The 21,310-nt window shown below is 34.2% G+C and overlaps 1 protein-coding gene across 1 annotated transcript in view; it reads left to right on the top strand.

The window, feature by feature from the left end:
• Positions 1 to 782: 782 nt before the first annotated feature.
• Tsf3 (Transferrin 3) overlaps positions 783 to 21,310 on the top strand; it is a 34,808-nt gene continuing 14,280 nt past the window's right edge. Inside the window, exon 1 of the mRNA XM_017618748.1 lies at positions 783 to 1,548. Coding sequence (XP_017474237.1) covers positions 1,449 to 1,548 — 100 coding nt within the window. The 5' untranslated portion in view covers positions 783 to 1,448. The remainder of the gene's footprint in view (positions 1,549 to 21,310) is intronic.

Here is a 21,310-nt window from a genome sequence, read left to right as displayed (position 1 = left end):
TAGCAGAAAAAAAGGCAATTTCCATAAAATCCGTTCCATGACTATAACTAATCATCCAAAATATTGGAGCAATTGGTTTGTTTTAACACATACCTCCCATGCAAACTTAACCTCAAAAACGCATTAGAAATATCATAAACTACATCATTAGCATTAGGATAATTAGAGGTTACATTAAAATTCGCCAATATATGGGAATATGTTTTCAAAAATCAAAAAAAAAGAAAAGAAATTATTTTAACCTTTAATTTTCCAATAGCTATAAGATGAAGATAGATGTTGAGGGAACAAAGATTTTGTCCATAAAAAGTGTTAAAGACGGCGAATAAAAAGTATAACTTTTGTTAGCTTGTATTTAGTAAAATATTTGGTCGACAGCACTAATTTTCTTTTTATTTTGACAAGTAAACGGTATGTTTTCATATGAACCCTCAACAAGAGCAATCAAAGAAAAATGGTTAAATGCTTTTTTACAAGGAACTTACATTTTCCGTAAGCTCAAAATATTTTACAGCTACAATACATACTTAAATATCGGAATATTTCTCATTAGTATGTAAATCTGAAATATCATTTCTGAGACTAACACGCGTAAGTAGTGTAAGCTTGAACTTTTCGAAAATCATAAAATTGTGATATGCATTGGTGAGAAACCTGATCAGTCAAGCAAAGCAACCGGCAAATTGTTTTTTTTTCAATGTCGGCAACACTTTGCCACCAAAAGGTATGAATCAAACTCATAAGCCGATGATGCTTACTAAACTGCATTGAACTTGTCACTCTGTGAGAAATAGCGCTGGGGCTATGCAATCGCTAGGCATACCCAATTAGCTGGTCATCCGATCTCTGCTTACGACAATCTCGGCTTTAGAGCGGTTTCGTTACTCTCAAACTGAGAGTGTAAACCGGTTTTACCGATCAAAGTAAGCTTCTGAGATAGTGATTTAAAATTTCAAATGTAAACAAACATTTTCGATATCAAGCCTACAGTTGGCAAGCGGCATTCATAGCAAGTAGAGTTGTAGTAGTAGAGGCACTAGCGAAGGATTGGTAATTCCGAAAAAAATCGAGATCTCAAAAATAACCAGAGATAAAATTGTTTAAATAAATTCGTATAAAGTATATGAAGCGCGGGCTAAGAAGCGGGCGTCACTCTTTAATTCATCTTACTTCATATTAATAAAACCAAAAAGTAAAATTAAAAAAAAAATCAACAACAGCCATAAACAAGTGCTGCCCATAGGTCAATAAAAGTGCACTAGGACAATAAAATTAGCTCGAGGAATTTGCAAATAAAGGGCGTAATTGTGCAGTAAAATTGTTTTTCGGCCCTAGGGAATACATGCATATATGAATGTAATCTTGCATGCATACATATTACAATAATTGAGTGATTAAATTATTTTCTGGAAATACATCATATAATTAGCACACAATTGTCTAAGTGGATGATGTGCGGAATCAAGTGGAGTTCATTTGTGCCACTGCTGGCAATCTTATCAAGTTTTAATTCTGAAACGGACGCCGATGTGTTTGACGATGGAAAGTGTAAGTGGAGCACAAAAAAAAAAAACACCACAACCTAATAGTGTGTATTTATTAAGTGCAATTAAATAATACATCTTTATATGTGTATGCACACAAAGTTACTATAGTACGCCCTCGGTAAAAGCAACACTCCATAAACGCAGTACCTCGGTTAAAGCAATACCGAAATGTTTACCATTAGTGACTCATAAATTGCAACTTTTCAAAATAATTTGCCTCTTATTTCGTTTCATTTTTGTCTCAGTTTCAGTAGAAGACACTTTAACTTTTCAAAAGTTGAGAAAATCTAACGGCGACAAAAGTGTAATCTCAAACAAACGAAGATTTTCCAATTTTTTAAAACAAATTAACGAAATATAAATACATATATACATACATATGTCGATTTTGTATACATATAAATGATTTTCAAGTGAATCACTATAAATAACTACTTTTTTTTCTTTCCGTGAACAATATCATATTACTTTTAATACTTTCCTTTTCAGATTGACGGTTCATATGCGGATCTAATGAAAAATCAGAAGAAATATTTTTTATTATTTCTATTGCTAGGAAAAATACTTTGCGGTTGCTGTAAATTTTCTTGAAGAAATAAATATACTATTTTTTTTTCTATAAAGCTGCGGACTGCCTTAAGAAATTTTGAGAAGAAAATTTATTTATTTTTCTTTGTTTTTCTTGAAAGCTGCAGACAAGCCTCAAATTCTCATTTCAGACTGAACTTTTTTGAGATTCGGTTATTTCAACAACTTCAGTTAACACAACTGCCTGAATTTTTACCGGTTGCTTTTACTGAGGGCATTCTGTAGTTACATATAATCATATCAGCCCTTTGAAAACACAATATGTACATAAATACACACATACATACGCACAAAATTATGTCTACTAAATGCACTGTAATTAAGCTTAAGACACCGTATAATAAGCTATGAAACTAAAATTTTCAGAAGAGTGAAATTTTAAGAATTTTTTAAATTTGTTTCAATTCAAATATCGTCTGCGAGCTATTACCGCCAACGACGTGTCCATACTAAAGTAACGCCTTCTAGAAGCGATTCTATTTTTTCCGTTTCTACATTCGTTTCTGAGTTCAACACGTTACTACAAAAAGCGATTATAGATTTTTTGCTGTGATGCTTGTCAGGCACGCTTATGCATACTTTTTGATGGTTTTGGTATTAATGTGGCCGACACTGTCATAAAGNCTAGATTTTTTGCTGTGATGCTTGTCAGGCATACTTTTTGATGGTTTTGGTATTAATGTGGCCGACACTGTCATAAAGCGTAGTTACCCAGCAAAAACTGTTCTTTATTTGGCAAGCGTTTACTTTTTGTATTTGTTACAATCCGCCTCAAAACAAAATCTTTCACTTTCTCGTTTAGTGGGAAAGCATTTTTACAATTTCTTGCTTACCTCTAATGACATGTAAATGTTAAAGTAATATGTTCTGTAAACTGGAAGGCATGTGGTGAAGTTCGAAAAGTGCTTACCAATCGAGATTCACCACTCATCTTCTAGTTTACAGAACGCATTACTTTAACCTGGGCATGCCATTGGAGGTAAGCGATAAGTTCTAAAAATGCTTTGGGTAAACGAGAAAGTGAACATTTTTTCTTGAGGCTTATTGTAATGCGTTACTACATCGATACAAAAAGTAAGCGCTTACCAAAGAATCACAGAATCACCTAGGGACCTTTGAAGTTTACCTTTCATGTATGTAGGTATACAATACTAAGAAATGGCAGCTGAAAGCAAAATTCATTACCCGGTAGTAAAATGTGTCTTACAATTGCACTTAGCTCTGCCATGTAGTTACAAACTTGCATAATTGAAAGGTAGTTTAGCACCTAAGGGCCATTTTCTGAAGTAACCTTTAAATTTAAAGCTCACTTTATATCTAAAGGTTGGATTAAAAATAAAGCTATGTCTAATGTTAAGCATTTCTATTATCGGTTTTTGACGTATGTCTGTTTCTTGGTTGTAAATCAATTTAAAACCGACAATAAAATTATTTACTTTAGACACAATCATAAATTTTAATGTAGCCTTTAAATATAACGTGAGCTTTAAAGCTAAAGGTTACTTCAGAAAACGGCCCTAAGAAGGGTAAAAAGTTGACTGCGCTCCACATGAGCGAAATTCGACTTAACGGTAATCATCTACATACATATAATTGCTCAGTCATACGTTTTAGTTATGGCAATCTGTAGCAGCTGCAGGATTAAGCTATATATCAAATTAAAGTAAACTGCAAGCTGCCTTTGCAGTTGACCGTGTTTGTCACAATTATTAGATAATATTCATAGTTTTGAAATATATTTCACGAAAGCAAAAAATAAAAATAGTTGAGATCACTTGCTTTTTTAAACACCTAGGATATCGTTGACCATTATAAAGGACCCTGAATGATGGCAAAACTCAAAGATTTACAAATTTGGTGTTTTGATTTTTCAAATGAACGATCCAAAATTAGCCAGTGTACATATTTTAAAATTTTTAGAATCAGTGGTTGAATTTTTTTTTAGAGAAAGGATAAGTTTAAATGTGTGATACTAAATGCCTTTCACTATAACCGGTGAAACACAATACCGACGAACGGCGAATTTTTGCACAGTAGTGCGACAACGGCGGCAACTTTCGCCCAAAAATATCGCTCAGTAAAACACAACTACGGTGACAACGAATTAAGCTGCTTATGACAAGGTGCAATTAAAATTTTTACAAACAATAAGATGATTACTTTTTAACAAAAACTAATACAGTATTTTTCAATTTCGATTTAAAAACTTGAGAATATTTNACTCAAAGATTTACAAATTTGGTGTTTTGATTTTTCAAATGAACGATCCAAAATTAGCCAGTGTACATATTTCACAATTTTTAGAATCAGTGGTTGAATTTTTTTTTACAGAAAGGATAAGTTTAAATGTGTGATACTAAATGCCTTTCACTATAACCGGTGTAACACAATACCGACGAACGGCGAATTTTCGCACAGTAGTGCGACGACGGCGGCAACTTTCGCCCAAAAATTTCGCTTAGTAAAACACAACTACGGTGACAACGAATTAAGCTGCTTATGACAAGGTGCAATTAAAATTTTTACAAACAATAAGATTATTACTTTTTAACAAAAACTAATACAGTATTTTTCAATTTCGATTTAAAAACTTGAGAATATTTGGCATATGGCCACAATGGATCGTATTTTGCCGCTGCCGCCAGCGACGACGATAGAAATAAGTCTATCGTTGCGAACAGTCGTCGGACGGACGTCGTCGTTTGCTTTGGTTGTGTGCGTTCTGATATACAACAGTGTGTTTTAGTTTTTACCGCGAAAAATTCGACGTTCGTCGGGATTGTGTTTCAGCGGTAAACGTTGCCAATTTTCAGTGATTATTGCGTTTCAGATTATGACTAATAAAGCCCTTGGACAGATTTTGTGAAAGGTCGTTTTTACGATACTTTCAGTAGAGTATGGTCTTTTAAGAACTTAAAAAATATCCTGAGTTATCAGTTCTCTAGCGATACAAGATTAGTTGTTGTCTTTCACGAAGTTCTTTAAATAAATCTTGAGCTAAATACTGAAGTATATTCATGAATATCACGTCTTATTATATATTCAAATTTGAATTCTTAATATTAGTGAGTATTTCTTTACTGCATTCGCCCGAATTTCGGGGGCTCATACCAGTTTTAATAAATTGTCAGTTTAATTTCTTTTGAAATTTACCTTTGGGTTTATGCATATTAAGAGCGTATCAGACGTGGAAATATTTCCAACTTTTCCACCTATTTCGCTGTCGAACTGAGAAAGATAATTTTTATTTCGGAAATTAGTTTCGGAAATAAATGTTACAATTGAGAGAGCGCAAATCGATTTCGGAAATATATTTCAACTTGCACGTGCTGCACTAGCAATCTGCAATTCGCCTTTCGGAAATAAAAAACCTCTTTCGAAAGACACTTCACATGCAAGGTGTGACTGCTCATGCAACTGCTTTCTGAAATTTTTTAATTTGACAGCCTTTTCGAAATGTATTGCATTGCCGCGTCTGATAGGCTCTTAGGCATATATCGAAAATTTGTTTTAGAGAATCAATGCTGAGCAACCGAGACGTCTGCTTTTTAAATAATTTTTGTAAAACAAATTGGCAAGTACATATCGTCCCCCGCATGTCAGAAACAAGAATGTGTAAAAATTAAAATTTTGGGAAGTCAAGTTTGAAAGGTTTTTACGAGACTTAACTCTGCATTCATGTAATTTTTTATTTTGCATTATGTATTTACTTTACATATATTAATTTTTATATGAATCACAGTTAGATACCCATTTTGTGCCCATAATTGAATAAATTAGTATATTTATATGAATTCTAATCTGAAATTAAAAAAAATAAAAACAAAATGGCCGATTCAAATGACGCCTGAAATTAAAATAAAATGTGTTGAATTTGAAAAATATTTATTTAATCCAGTTAGTATTGAGTTATATTAGCCTCTTTTCTAGGTTTTATTTAAAATTCTCAAGTTTAGGTGCATTATACACGAAATTGGTCGAAAATATTAAATTAAAAAAATTATCTTCAGAAAAACTTTCAATATTATGTGGTATAAAATCGCATCTTAAACAAGAGGTCGGAAACGGTCGGATTCAATATTTAGTATTATAGTTTAAAATACAATTATCTTGAAACAAACATAAGTTTTTTATGGTGAAACCTGAAGAAAATTACTTATGACGTTTTCTTTAAGCTGTTTTATTGAAAATTTCACTTGAATATTTCATTAAATACTAATCAGTTGAACGTATTAAAAAATTTTTAAATTAAACCTTGTATAGAACTGACCTGTTGAAGTAAACCCATTTTACAAAATTAAAATCGATCGCCACTACGGCTTTTGGCGTTCTTTAGCATTTAGCATTTTTACTTTTCAGAGTGCCGCGTTAACTAACACAATCTTAACTAATAGGAAAATATAAATTCAGTTTAGAAAGTAGAGTGGAGTACCAAACAAACATATTATTGACTTGTTTTCATACAAATAGAGGAGTAAAAATTTATGGAGTCGGCCACCATTTTTTCGAAGGTCGAGCTTTTTTGTGCAATTATCTGTTTATGATTCATAACGATAAAAGAAAAAAACAAGTTTCAAAATTTTTCGAAATTCGAATTATTTTTTAAATTATAGCTACTAACATTTTTCGAAATTGTTTACATTTTAATTGTTTTCTCGCGATTGGTAATACCGATTCAGCTTATAATTTAAACAGTTGAGAACAATGGTGTTTTCTTAACATTCTTATTTAGCCATACACATTTTTTTATAAGTTATCAAAATTTTTTTTTTTAATATTACTGACATCTCAATGGCTTTAAAATCGCGTTTTGGGATAATATTGTTGTACGTTCTATTAGCAATTATTTGCAGGGGAAAAAAATTGCCGCAATGCATCGAGACGAAAGTTATTCACGCTTTTCTTTTGTCGTCTAATGTATTTTGTAGGGAAAACGTTTGCTGTAGATATTTACCTCGGATGAGTTTTTCAACAAGTATCGATTGAAAGCGAGTCTAGCGCGCTTGCGATACTCATTTAATCGTTTTCCATACAAAATACATTTGACGTCAAGAGAAAAGCTTGAATAACTCTCGTCCCGATGCATTGTGGCAAAATTTTTTTTCTGAAAATACATAATTAATAATAGAACGTACAACAATATTAGCCCAAAACACGATTTTAAAGCCATTGGGATGACAGTAATATTTAAAAAAAAATTTGTAACTTTTATAAAAAAAAATTATGGCCAAATAAAAAATAAAAATGGGAAGAAAACACCATTATTCTCAACTGTTTAAAATATGAGCTGAATCGGTATTACCAATCCCGAGAAAAGATTTAAAGTCTAAACAATTTCGAAAAATGTTAATAGCTATAATTTGAAAAATAATGCGAATTTCGAAAAATTGTGAAACTTGTATTTTTCTTTTATCGTTTTGAAGCATAAACAGATAATTGCACAAAAAAAACTCGACCTTCGAAAAAATGGTGGCCCACTTCACAAATTTTCACTCTTCTATTTGTATGAAAACACGCCAATAAAATGATTGTTTAGTACTCCACTCTACTTTCTAAACTGAATTTATATTTTCCTATTAGTTAAGATTGTCTTTTCAAATGGAACCACTTAGCTTATACATATGAGCAAATTGTTAAATGTTTTTTTAGTGTCACTCCCTTCTCTCGGCAAAAGAAAAAAGCTGAAGCATTCTTCTTGGATTTATTTCAATCAATGGAGTTCCAAAAATAAGTACAATAAAAAATATATCAAGTATTTGAACAATTTTATCCTTAAAACTTTTACTTAGGCGAAAAAGTACCGAAATTACTCATTTTAACCGACTTCCAAAAAAGGAGGAGGTTATCAGTTCGTCGGAATATTTGTTTTTTTTTATGTATGTTACCGCATAACTTTGGACCACGTCAACCGATTTCGATAATTCTTTTTGCATCGGAAAGATAGTGTCTCAGAGGTACTAATACTGATCTGATTAAGATCCGATCAGTGGATCATGAGATATATATATATATATTTTTTTTATATGAGAGTTGAAGTCGTTTTTTTTTTTTTGCTAAAAATTACTTGTTTCTTTGCCACTCGAGAAAATCATAATTGTTTTTTTTTTAATAGCTTTGGTAAGTTTTCAAATAAAATGTTAATATGTGAGGAAATGGGCGTTACGATTCTTTAATTCTAATAATTTGAAAATGATCTTCTTTCCAAAACGAACGAATCTAGTGTAATAAGACTAGTGTACTGTCAAAAGAAAAAAAAGTATATTCAGTGGCACACTCGAAATTCATTATAAAATTGTTATATACATGAAGAAAGAAAGATATATATGCATAATAAATACTGTGTAAAAATCTGAAACGCCAATATTTAATCACTTTTAAATAAAACGGCTTTCAAGTTAAGGAGTGCGAGTAAACTTGTTAGTTGACTTCGTATGGTGATACGGGGCGTATACGTTACATACGCAACTAGGTCTTTGTTGAAAAATGTAACAACTCGTGGGATTTTGCTCATATGTATGTATTAATAAGGATTTATCACTCACCTACATTAAAATTTTGGAATATAAATTTCGAGGGATTTTTTTTATATGTCAGCCCCACCCCCCCTAAATTCGATCCTGACGACGCCCATGTGGGTAGTACCATACCGACTTTTTTGATGTGCATTCTATATTGTACATATGTACATATCTATGTACATACATATATGTATTTGCATTCGATGTTTTTATCTAAAAAAAACAATTCATATATTTTAGAATTTGTTAATCTACGAAGAAGACAATGTAACTTGTTTTGAGATTTTGAAGTTAATTAATGATGACGCTGGAAACCATCTTAATTGCTCTGCGAAACAGTAAATTCCGAAATTCCCCTAACGCATAAACAGATAAATAGCTATTATTTAAATAATAATACAAAGTCTACTGAGAAAATCGTCAAAATATAAGCTGTATAATCTTAATCTCTTGTACCACTGATTGTTCAGATACCAGTTTTTGCGATATATGTATCTCCTTTATCTAGGAAGCTAAACCCATTAAATTGTGTTACCGGTTTACGTACCGATCACACAGCAGTGAAAATCACTTAGATTGGTGCTATATAAGGTATATATTCCATACCTCTGATTATTTAGATATGATTTTTTATATATGTATATCCTCTATCTATGGCTACTGTGAATATATACATTTATTCAAATGCAGTAATCTGTTAAAGTAAAATTTTCAGATGCTCATGAAAGGTATGAAGCCTTCGGCACCTGTATTGAAAACTAGCCAAAATGTTTTTCCGGGGGTTTTTGGGGGCGAGGAATCCATTTCCGGCATACATTTTTTCTTTTTGAGGGCCGCCAGAGAGCGCTTCCGTACTTTTTTTTTTTTGGATTTTAACACCTTTTTTCCGAAAATCGACATTATTGCGAAAATGTACGTATAGTGTATTTTTTTAATATTATGTTGGTAATACTGTTTATCGACATATTGTATGACAAATGACAAGTGTGACAATTTGTAAAAAAAAACAAATAAAAATGAAAATAAACAAATAAAAAAAAAGTTTTCAACGCTGAACATTTTAGGCTATTTAAAATTTTAAATTGCATTATGAGAAAGACAAATTTCGTGTATTTTCGCAACACTGTTGTCGATTTTCGGAAAAAAGGCGTTAAAATCCAAATAAGTACAGAAGCGCCCTCTGGAGGCCGTCGAAAGAAAAAATTAATGCCGGAAATGGATTCCTCGACCCCAAAAACCCCCAGATACACATTTTGGCTAGTTTTCAGTACAGCTGTTTCAACAGGTGAACCACTTTTTGAAAAAAACTAGATATAAAAAATCGCTGGCTCGAAATTAATTTTAGACCTATGGTTTCTTGGGCAAAAATGCTTGAAATGACCCAAATAACCATAATCGCGATGTGCCTTTGAAGCAAAAAATTTGACCCGCCCTGGTATACATATACTGTACATAAGTACGCTCACTCCATTATATCTGCGTACACCCTAGTATTTTAAATATTCTCAATGATTTGCAAGCTATAATTTTTTTGTTATTTTTGTACAAAAATATGGTTCGTGCTACCAACAAATATAAATCAAAGTTTCAAACTATATACAAAATGAGGGAAAATTTTATGAATTTTCATCCAAATTTTAACTTTTTACTCAGATTTTTTTTAGGAAATTTCTGGTACGCAGTTTTAGATCCCATTCAATTTTAGTGTAACAATGTACAAATTTGAAGTGGCTAAAAATTCGCTAGTATATTTAATTAAATTTTTTATACATCAGTTGACATTAGTTTACATTGATTTACTAATTTGAAAACTCTTAAACCCAACCAAATGGACTCGAGACTGCAATCTCCGAAGCAATAAGCTCTACCCAGAATTACAGTGGTTGATGGTAAAGCCGGCGGGAATGCGGTCGGCGGTAAGTGAACAGCTGTTTAGTTGTCGCAGTGAAATCCGTCCGAGTACACACAATTGCGGCGGATGACAGCTTCCGTCAGCTGTCATTTTGTTTTGGAAATTATCATTAAATTGAAATAGTTTTTCGTGTAGTGGTTACCGGTGCGCGCTACCATTCCGCAGGGCCTTGGTCAAGCCCGGTTCAACCCAACATAAAAAACATTTTTTTTTCTAATAGCGGTCGCCCCTCGGCATTTAATAGCAATGCCATGAAAAACGCTTCGCATAAAAATACAATCGCCGTAAACTGCAGGTCCCTCCCCTTTGTGTGACAACATCAAGGCGCACGCCACAAATGAATGCCACTATGCACCTCCTATATGGAATCGCCCGCTGATTCCGAAAATCGAGTTAATTTTTTATTCTAGGGATAAGTTTTCGAGATATTTTCAATTTACCGCTTAAAATAAAAAATATTTCCACTTAATCACGTATAACTTGCGAACCAATCTAACAATCGCAAATGGAAGCTAACGAAATTCTCCATAAACCGTATATACACCATTTTTCGATAGGCTGAATAGTTTCTGAGAAATTAGTAAATCACTCCGGCTTTCTTATTTGTTTAAGAAAAAAAATGAAACAAGTTCAAACTTTAATAGGGCAAAGGTAAAAAACTAACGTCTTTTTTTGTAATTTTTTTTATTTTGTATGAATGCCCGTTCCTGTTCAAAAAAATTAAGCTAGCAATGAACAAAATCGATGGATAAATAAGAAATAAATGAGTGGTAAAATGAAAATGTGCAAGGATTTTTTGTATGAAATATTAACAGAAAAGAGAGTTATTCATGGCGTATGATTTTTTTGCAACAGAATAGACTTTAACACAAATGGAAAAAATTTACACAGAAACTGTTATTTCAAAATTTTTCTGCTGTTAAAGTTTATTATTTTTAATTTTTTCATCAATGATACAAAAAAAAATCTGAAATTATTTATTTATGTGTCAGGAAATATCAGACCTATCGAAAAGTGATGTATGTACATACGGATTATGGAGAATTTTGTTAGCTTTCATTCTCCGTAATTGGTATTAAGATTGTGAAATTCGATCGTAAAATATACGTTGTTAAGTGGAAACACTTTTTGTTTTAAGCTGAATAACGGTAAATTGAAAATATCTCATAAACCTATCCATAGAATAAAAAATTAACTAGATTTTTGGAATCAGCGGGCGGTTCTACATGGGCAACGGATAGGGGCATTCGTAGAACAAAACAAGTAATTTTTAGCAAAAAAAAACCCCGACTTCAACTCATATAAAAAAAAAATATATATATATATATATATCTCATGATCCTCTGATCGGATCTTAACCAGATCAGCATGGGAGACACTACCTTTCCGATGCAAAAAGAATTATCGAAATCCATTGACGTGGTCCAAAGTTATGCGGTAACATACATAAAAAAAGAATAAAAGAATAAAAAGTAAAATAAAAATAAAATATTCCGACGAACTGATAACCTCCTTCTTTTTTGGAAGTCGGCTAAAAAAATACACTAATTTGTGATCCAGGGAGATTATTACAATCAATATTCAATCAACACTGTGCCGCCCCCGCTGGACGGTCAAAATAGAAATAAATTTAAATTGCCGCCGCAATTATGTGCCATTCCATGCATACAGTGTACCACTAAAATCTTCATACAGAACTTTGCTTAGTTTGCTAGTTGTGAAATTTTTTTAAAAAGTTTGAATGTTGATCTTTTTAATAAATATTTAGGTTTCACAAAGCATTAGAATCCAAATGTTTTTTTTTAATTTGCGCGCAAGTTATTGGCTCTCTTCCAATAAAGTCTTCGTACACTGGTGTGTTCCGTATCGCTTATGCCACTTGTTGCAAATATCTAACAATAATGATGGTTGAAAATGTAGTAATTCAAAATTAATGGCATTTACGATGACTTGATGATCAATTTCAATGTTATGTTGTTATTGTTGGTTGTACTAGACTATTATGATCAAATTGGTTTATATGCAAGAAAAGACTTTGTTCACTTTGCTGCCCGACGTTTCGCCAACCTCCTTGGCATATTCTGGGGCGTTTTATTTGGAAAATAGACTATTGTACACTTAACATTTAAAATTACAAAATTTAAGCAGCGTTCATACCATCACCCTGTGGTACATTTGTCAAATGTTTGAATGAACCAATTTGACCATAATAGCTTAATGGCATTTATTTGTTACAAGGCGATAGCAAATTTTGCCCAAATAGCCTAAATAGTAAATACTTATCGGTCGAAAAGCGAAAGCTTGTACATATTTAATTTACACTTGAAAGAACAAACCTCATATTCGGATATGGCCAAGCTCACGGCCTGCAGCCGCTCCACTATCAAATCCATAATAGGGCGCTTTAAATATTAAGGCGAAAAAGAGAATAAAACCAAATCAGGGCGGCCTACAGTTCTCATCCATGAAGATAGACTACAAACGGGTTTACGGAATAATGCATTATAGAGAGTGTATTGAAATTCTGAAAAGAAATTTGAGGCCAGGCGTTGGAAAATTGGGCGTTGCTGAAAGTTTTTATTTTCAGCAAGATAACGATCTTGAACATATAAACACAGAGGCCTGATCTTAATTCCATAGAGCATATGTATGTGGACTACGTTTGACAAAAGGATCACAACTCATCACATTACCTCAAAGGATCACTTAAAAATGTACTTCTGGAGAAATGGTCAAAATCGAGCCAAAGGTTTGTGGAATCAATGCCAGATCGTCTTAAAGCCATTATTAAAATAAAGGTTATTCAACAAAAAAATCAAAATTAAATTTGTGGTACTTAACGCTTTCTTTTGTTAATTAGGTCATATATATACGAAGACTTTAGTGGAAGAAAATCAAAGAGTTTTTCTAAGTTTTAGCTATTAACTTTTGAAAAAATAAATAAATATAATGAAGTTTTCTTATTATGTTAAAAAAAAATTCCTAATACATACATCTTCATGCATACTTTTAAAAAGTTCCTTCTAATCAGTACTGTTTTTTGTTAACACAGTTTAATATATAATTATTGCAAATAAAATAAAATATTATAAATGCCATCGCGATTTTATAAATATACATATGTATGTATCTGTGCGGGTGGTATCGTAATCGAATTCGAAGGCGAGCCTCGCTGCATTGTAAATGGGTCTCGAGTCTTTTTCAATATGTACATTTTTGGCACATTGTAAATACCTGGGCAATGGTGGATTTGCCAGGCCCAATCAGTTCGTTGAAGGTGGCCTTCAGCTTTTCACGCAATACACTTGATAACACCTTGTAACTTATGTATTTATGTCAAATTTCACTAAATTTTATCTTCCAAACAGTAGGAATAAAAAGTGTTTAGAATGTACATACTCAGTTTATAAAAGTACATACTTGTATGAACCCGCATATACATACATTCATATATTATAGCTTTAGAACTAGAAAGTGTTGCTAAGCACATGTACAGCTTTAAAATTAATTTTGGCTTTTGAAAGTCCCTGACTTCCATTTTTTTAAATCAAGTCCCAAGTTTTTTCTATTTAAGCAATTAGTAAAACAAATAATAATAACTCAACCTGTGGGGAATATCAAATGTTTACAAATAACTTAATTCATTGCTTATGAAACCGGTCTAAAGGTTGTTTTGCAAAAAGCGGAGCGGCAATTTCTTTCGGTGGCAGTAATTACCCAGCCATCAGAAATCCGAAAACAGAAATGAACGTAGATGAAATGCGGTTTTTGTCCGTTTCCCGATTCTATTTTCGGATACTTTAATGAACCGTTTTCTCATTAAAGTATGCGGCAGACACGTATGTACGTCTAGAAAAGTACCGAAAATAGTTGTGAAATTTTTCTGATATAATTTTTCATTGAATAAATACTTTTCCTTCTGCACTTCACAGTAGTGATGAGCCATATTTCACTACCGGTGATTTTATCACTGTCATTTAAAAACCGCTTATAGTGACTTGTACTGTTACTGTCCGTCTCCACATGATAAAATTTGTTAGAATATAAGTAGCCAATGGCTACTGGCTATCGAAGATCGAAGATCGAAAGTGAAATTCGTATTATGAGTTATGCAAGCGTGTCGAAATTTTCGTTGAGTATCGAATTGGTTGTCGAACAGAATTTTGCTTTCGTTGGTGTAGCGAAATGTTAGAAAATTTTAAAAATGTATGATTTTGCATTTTTTTCTTACTTTTTGGCGGCTAGACACTAATTTTAAACAATTTGTATTAATTCTAATCAGTTCTAACGTCGTGAATAGTAAACACAAACTCGAAAGTCTGGTTTTACATATGGAAGAAAATCCCTATACTCTGTTGGCACGATCTCTGAAAACAAAGTCATGGAGCTGTTTATAGTTTGGTAGTAGTGCACTTTACGGGAACCAGGTCAAAATGGACGGAACAAATCGATAGTGGTATCAATCGACGCGTTTTAACGCGAACAATAACAATCCGGGGGGGAGGGGATTAAGATTTTTAATTAATTTTAGAGTTATTTGCAAAAACCACTTGCACTCTGCACTTTTCGCACCATATTTTGATGAATTTGATGCAAATAAATGGAGTAAATGAAAGTTGTTCTCTGNGGGATTAAGATTTTTAATTAATTTTAGAGTTATTTGCAAAAACCACTTGCACTTTGCACTTTTCGCACCATGTTTTGATGAATTTGATGCAAATAAATGGAGTAAATGAAAGTTGTTCTCTGCAAAAGGTGTTCAGCCCCCCTTCTTTGGCAACACAGAAAGGAGAATTCTACTGCCTGAGGGCTATAATCCCTTAGTGCGGCCGAAGGCCGCCTACGCAGAAAGGTGTTTTCTGCAAAAGGTGTTCAGCCCTCTTCTTTGGCAACACAGAAAGGAGAATTCTACTGCCTGAGGGTTATAATCCCTAAGTGCGGCCGAAGGCCACCTACGCAAAAACGAGTTGGACGTCTGGTTCCGCTAAAGTGCACTTTTACCTATAGTTTTAATATATTTCAAATAGATTTGGATCACAAAATTTCTTAAATATTTTGTGTGTCAAAATATATTCGAAAGACTGCACTTAAACTCTCACGTTTTCTGCTCCTGGCCAGTTTTTTAAGCCCTCATCCTCTGACGAATCATTCAACCAGAACTCCGTTGTGCAAATTAAAATTTTCTTTTACCACGCTTATATAAACTCGCTTTCTTTTTTATTTCATTTTAATTTGCACAAATTTACATATGTACATACATATGTATAAGCACACTATTTAGTTTGCTCGATCTGTAAACAAAGCTTCTCAGCGGTGAAAAATATACTATTATGAACAACGTAAATGAGCGAAATTCACAATAGCGCTATTCTTCATCAAATGAGCGCCATAATACCAAATGAAAATTCGTTCGATCAGCACTTTCGACCATAGTCGAAGATCGAATGCAACTCATAATAGGGGCCACTATGTACTTTAATGACCACTATAGCGCTCATGTTATAAGTCTAATTTTTCGTGCAAGAAGTGGCCTACTCAATTTAAACGCAAGAGAGTACAAAAATGCCATTTCAGATACCTGTACGATCTCCAATCTACATGATCGAAATGAGAGATGTATAGAAGTTTGTGTCGCAAATATTTTGGTGAAAGTCTTCTAGATCTGGCTAAAGTCGTAAGCATATTAAATTGTAGCGACTATCCGGGCTTTATAATTACGAGGACAGATGTCTTAAGTATAGGGAGCTTATACTAAATGAGTTCTCATGAGCGTATTGGCTAAAAAAAAAATTACAATCTATCAAAGTGTCTGAATTTATATGTTTGTTTATCCGACTGTCGACTTATCGTCATCGTCGTATGCTTCTTATTCAATTGCATTGTATAAATTATATCTTTTCATATGAATAATATATTTAATAATTTGTGCAATCAGCAATTAGCTCTTAAGATACATTTACATATGTAATGTTTTTGTAAAGTACTCAATTGAATAAAAAACCATCAACTAAAAATAAAAATTTATTTTAATTCCGATACGAAAAATTGAAAAAGTTTTCTGTGCGTTTCTGGNATATTTAATAATTTGTGCAATCAGCAATTAGCTCTTAAGATACATTTACATATGTAATGTTTTTGTAAAGTACTCAATTGAATAAAAAACCATCAACTAAAAAAAAATATATTTTAATTCCGATACGAAAAATTGAAAAAGTTTTCTGTGCGTTTCTGGCTCCTAAAAATTTACGAACACCGCACTCGCCAAAACGTGCGTTTCTCTGTTGGCTGGAAAATTGCGTCACATATGTACATATGTAGGTATGCATACAGTTGCTGCCCAATATTAAAGTACCGCTATGATTAGATGAAAAATGCGATTACTACAAATCGATTCTTAAGAATTTATTCTCAAACTAAACGTTTACCTGGCAACGCTGGCGTGCACAATCAAAAATGTCTGTGGTCATATTGTTTTAAATTTTAATCGTGTTTAAGTGGATTATTAATTTGTGTAAACCCGTTCCATCTGAATTTTAAGCGTTCATAAACACAAACAGCATCGAATACTTGGTTCCGGCTGAACAGCATTGAGAAACTGCAAGTAAGTGGAAAGGCGCTCCAATTGTACCAATTTGCAAAATAAAATAAGGCTTCGAGCGGTATCAGTGCCAAACATGAGCTTTTCCTACCAAACTGGTTGTTTTTTCCATTTGGTAGGTTGGTAGGCTAGATTTGATTTTGATAGGTTCCGCGATAATAATAGTTATTAGCGAAAAATATAAAATATGTATATCCAAACATTTTAGAAACCTTGTTTACACGAATATTTCACCGGTGCCTTCGTATAACGGCGACCGTAAAGATGTAAATATACAAACCTGATTCGTAAGTAAAATATTGCCAATATACAATATGTACATCCAAGGGGTATATTTATGTGCCTACAACTTAGTTTCAATTAAACTCAACTAGAAACTACATACATACGTATGTATATTAGACTGCATCACTCCCCATACAAAAAAAAATCGGTACTGTTTTTCCTTTGGAATTATAAAATCTGTTATATTTTAAGACGTCCACCAAAATTATTCCGAAAAATATTAATATTTAAGTGAGCTGGACCGATTTGAAAATACCTCCAAAAATGGAGTTTTTTATGAATAAAAATAGTTTCTTAGAGATGTTTTTTGAAAAAATCCCCTCAAATGATAAAACGGTTTAAGCTTAAAAAATTTGCATAAAAATATTTTAAAAAATTTTTAACGGAATCGTAGTAATCAGTTGTGTGATGCTGTTTTTTAACTTTTTTCAAAGATTGGTATAAGAAAAACTTGAATAACTGAACCTTAACTCTTCCGATTTAGATTTGTGAGGTATCATTGGAAAGGTATTTCCCACCCTTTTTATTTCTTTGCTAATAAGCTCATTCAAAGGATGAAAGAGAAAGGTAGGCTGAACGAACCTCATTCAAAGTTGAACTAAGATGTGTTGGTATTTGAAAAAAAAATTGGGAAACGAATGTCTTTTTTTGGAACATAAATAAAAATAGTGGGAAAATCACTTGGGGAATATCACCATAACTAACGTATTGGTCTTTCAATATGGCTGTAACGTATGTGGCACTAGCCTGATGGTCAAAAGCTAAGCAAGTAAAGGCGGGTTTAACCTTGAGCAAGCTGCGCCGACTGGTCCGCGTGGCTATCACAGCAGATATGGGCACCTGACCAACGGATGGCCTTTAGGTCATTACAGGCATTCCTCCTTTGTCTATTCTGTTTGAAAAAGAGGCCTGCTGGAGCGCCCTACGCCAAATCTTAGAAAAGACCCGCGAGATGCATGTAGGGTTTATCGTGATTCCCTGCCATAAGGCTTAGCATCACGGTGCCCGCACTTAGCACGACGGATTAATTTTTGCCTTAATCACTGCCCTGAAATACAAGCATTTCAGTTCCAATCGGCAGTGTGTGGTGGACACACTTACCACTTTGGTAAAGCCGAAACCTAACTAAAATCTCTGCCGTTCTCTGGGTCCCGGCACCCGGTTGAAATGCAACTCCACATCGAACCCTTGCGGGTTCTACCCGCATTTAGGTATTAAACCACAGCGACCACGATACTCCCCGAAGGGTTCGTGCCCATGAACAGACCGGAGTTATGCTCGCCGGTGAGATTTGCTCGACTGGCTCACCCTGACCCACTTAACTGACTCAACTCACACTAGAACGACTTACACGACTACTGCTCTCCACCTTCATCTCCATTTTAACATGCACACTTCATACCATCATGCTCCGTCTTGCTCATCTCACACGTCTTACTCGTTTCACCCGCGGGCACCCTGCTCTAACCAGGAGAGGTGACACCACTCGCTCAACTTTCGCAACGGATCAAGTTGCTCAACTTGCGTACCACTTTTCCATCATTTCCAGCATTTTCCATGGTTTAAAAACATTTTCCTTCATTCTCAACTTGCACACATTCATCAACTGGCTTCGCCTTGCTCGTCTCGCCGTCTTACTCGCCTCGCTCGTCACAAGATAATAAGAGGCGCAGAACTGAGCCGCTCAGGCACAATACTTTACAAGAGTAAAAACAAGGGCAAAGCGAATGGGTCTGGTGGTGAACGAGGGCAAAACAAAGTATCTCCTGCCATCACACAAACAGTCCGAGCATATGCGTCTTGGCACACAAGTCACTGTTCACAGTTACAAGTTTGAAAAAGCAGACGACTTCGTTTATTTGGAAAGCAGCATTAACACCAATAATAATGCCAGTATTGAAATCCAACGGAGAATCACTCTTGCCACCAAGTTCTACTTTGGACTGAGTGGGCAATTGAGAAGTAAAGTCCTCTCTCGTCGATCACACTCTATAAGTCACTCCCTAATGCCTGTGCTGGTGTAGGCGCGGAGGCTCTTGCGGCTCTTGGAGATTTCAAGGGAAAGATTCTGCGAAAGATTTACGGACACTTACGCGTTGGCGATGGCGAATACCGCAGACGATTTAACGATGAGCTGTATGAGCTTTACACCGATATAGGCATAGTGCAGCGAATTAAAATTCAGCGGCTCCGCTGGCTTGGCCATGTCGTTCGAAAGGACTGAAACGCTCCTGCACTGAAAGTGTTCAACGCGAGCAGCGCTGCTGATAACAGAGGAAGAGGAAGGCCTCCCCTGCGTTGGAAAGACCAGGTGGAAAAGGACTTGACTTCACTTGTCATTCCAAGTTGCATCAGTTTGGAGAAATGACTGGCGTGCTGTTGTCGACTCGGCCAAAATCGCTTGGACGGCTACAGCGCCAATAGAGAAAAAGAAGGCGAGATTTACGATGCTTTGTGTAAGGGAAGACCCCTATTATGTTTTATGCGGCACCCCACAAGCTACTTGAAGTGAACGCCAGCGGGCTTAGGTGTACGCTTTATCTTATTGTGATATCGCTTGCTTTGCCTTGGCAATAAAGTCCTCTATCTATTAATCAGATAAATTGAAAAGCCTGTTCGGAACCAACAGTCAGAGTGTGCAAATTTTGTATATTTACAACTCAAGATAAGCTTGAAAAATCTGTATTTTTCCCCCTTAGAAACTCTTAATCACTGTATTTAATCACTGTCAAACCTATTAATAATGACTTCTATTTTTGAAGTCTATAAATTAGGGACAAATACACGAAATTAGAAAACAAAAGAGCCGAAAGCACACAAATAAAAAGAGAATAATAAATAGCTCATAACAAGGGCGTAGCCAGAATCTGATGTAAGGGCGGGAGGCTAAACCAAATATACTTGTTATTTTTTTTATATATTTTTATGTTATCATTTTTACGCTAACAACAAACGTCTCGGATTTTCAACAAATTTTTCGATAGTTTCCTTCTGAATCAGCGCGTGGTTTTTGGTAACGAGTTTTCAATGGTCGCTCATAAGGCATAGTACAGAAAGCCTTTCTTCCCCTGTTGTGCTTCTGAGCCAGGTTTTAACTCTACGAAGTGTACTAAACGATCGCTCCATAGTCACTGTTGTGCATGGAAAGGCGCTCAAAATGGAAATACACTTACTTAACGCTGGTGGAAATTCGTTTTTTTCGTTAAATAGATCTTCACCTTCAACATCCCTCTTATCTTCTTCGGACAAGTTCTTTTTTTCTTTTTTATATAAATTGTGCCAAAGAATGAGTTCACTGCCCATATCTAAATCATAGATCTGTTGAAAATGCTTCGCGTTCTATTGTACCTTTTCACTGTAACATTTAAGCTCCTCTACCCAGAATTACAGCGGACGACGGTAAAGCGATCTGCGGTAAGTCAACAGCTGAACAGTTGCCGCAGTGAAATCTGTCAGAGTAAACAATTGCGGCGCACGATGGCTGCCATTTTGATTTGAAAATTATCATTAAAATTAAATATTTTTTTGGTACGTGCGTCTATGTACATAAATTTTCTGGAAGTATGGATGAAAACATTAGCAAACTTGTGAAAATAATAAAAATTACTTCAATCAACACTCAATCAACATTGTGCCGTCACCGCTGGGCGGTAAAAATATAAATAAATTTAAATCAACCGAAAAACGTCGGTGGTAAAAACGCTGCCGCCGCAATAATGGACCATTCCATATGCCTTTGTGAGTTTTAATTTTGACAGCGGTTAACCGTCGTCCTCTGCAATTCTGAGTAGAGCTTTAGTCGAATACAATGGGTGCAATCTAGACAGCGAAAAACCTGGAGTATTTTCATTGGAAAAGCGTA

This window comes from Rhagoletis zephyria, unplaced genomic scaffold, assembly GCF_001687245.7.
Source record: "Rhagoletis zephyria isolate East Lansing unplaced genomic scaffold, Rhagoletis_zephyria_1.1 Rzeph_scaffold_01700, whole genome shotgun sequence".
Lineage (NCBI taxonomy): Eukaryota > Metazoa > Arthropoda > Insecta > Diptera > Tephritidae > Rhagoletis > Rhagoletis zephyria.
The sequence above is the reverse complement of the archived record's forward strand: the minus strand, read 5'-3'. Positions and strand labels throughout refer to the sequence as shown.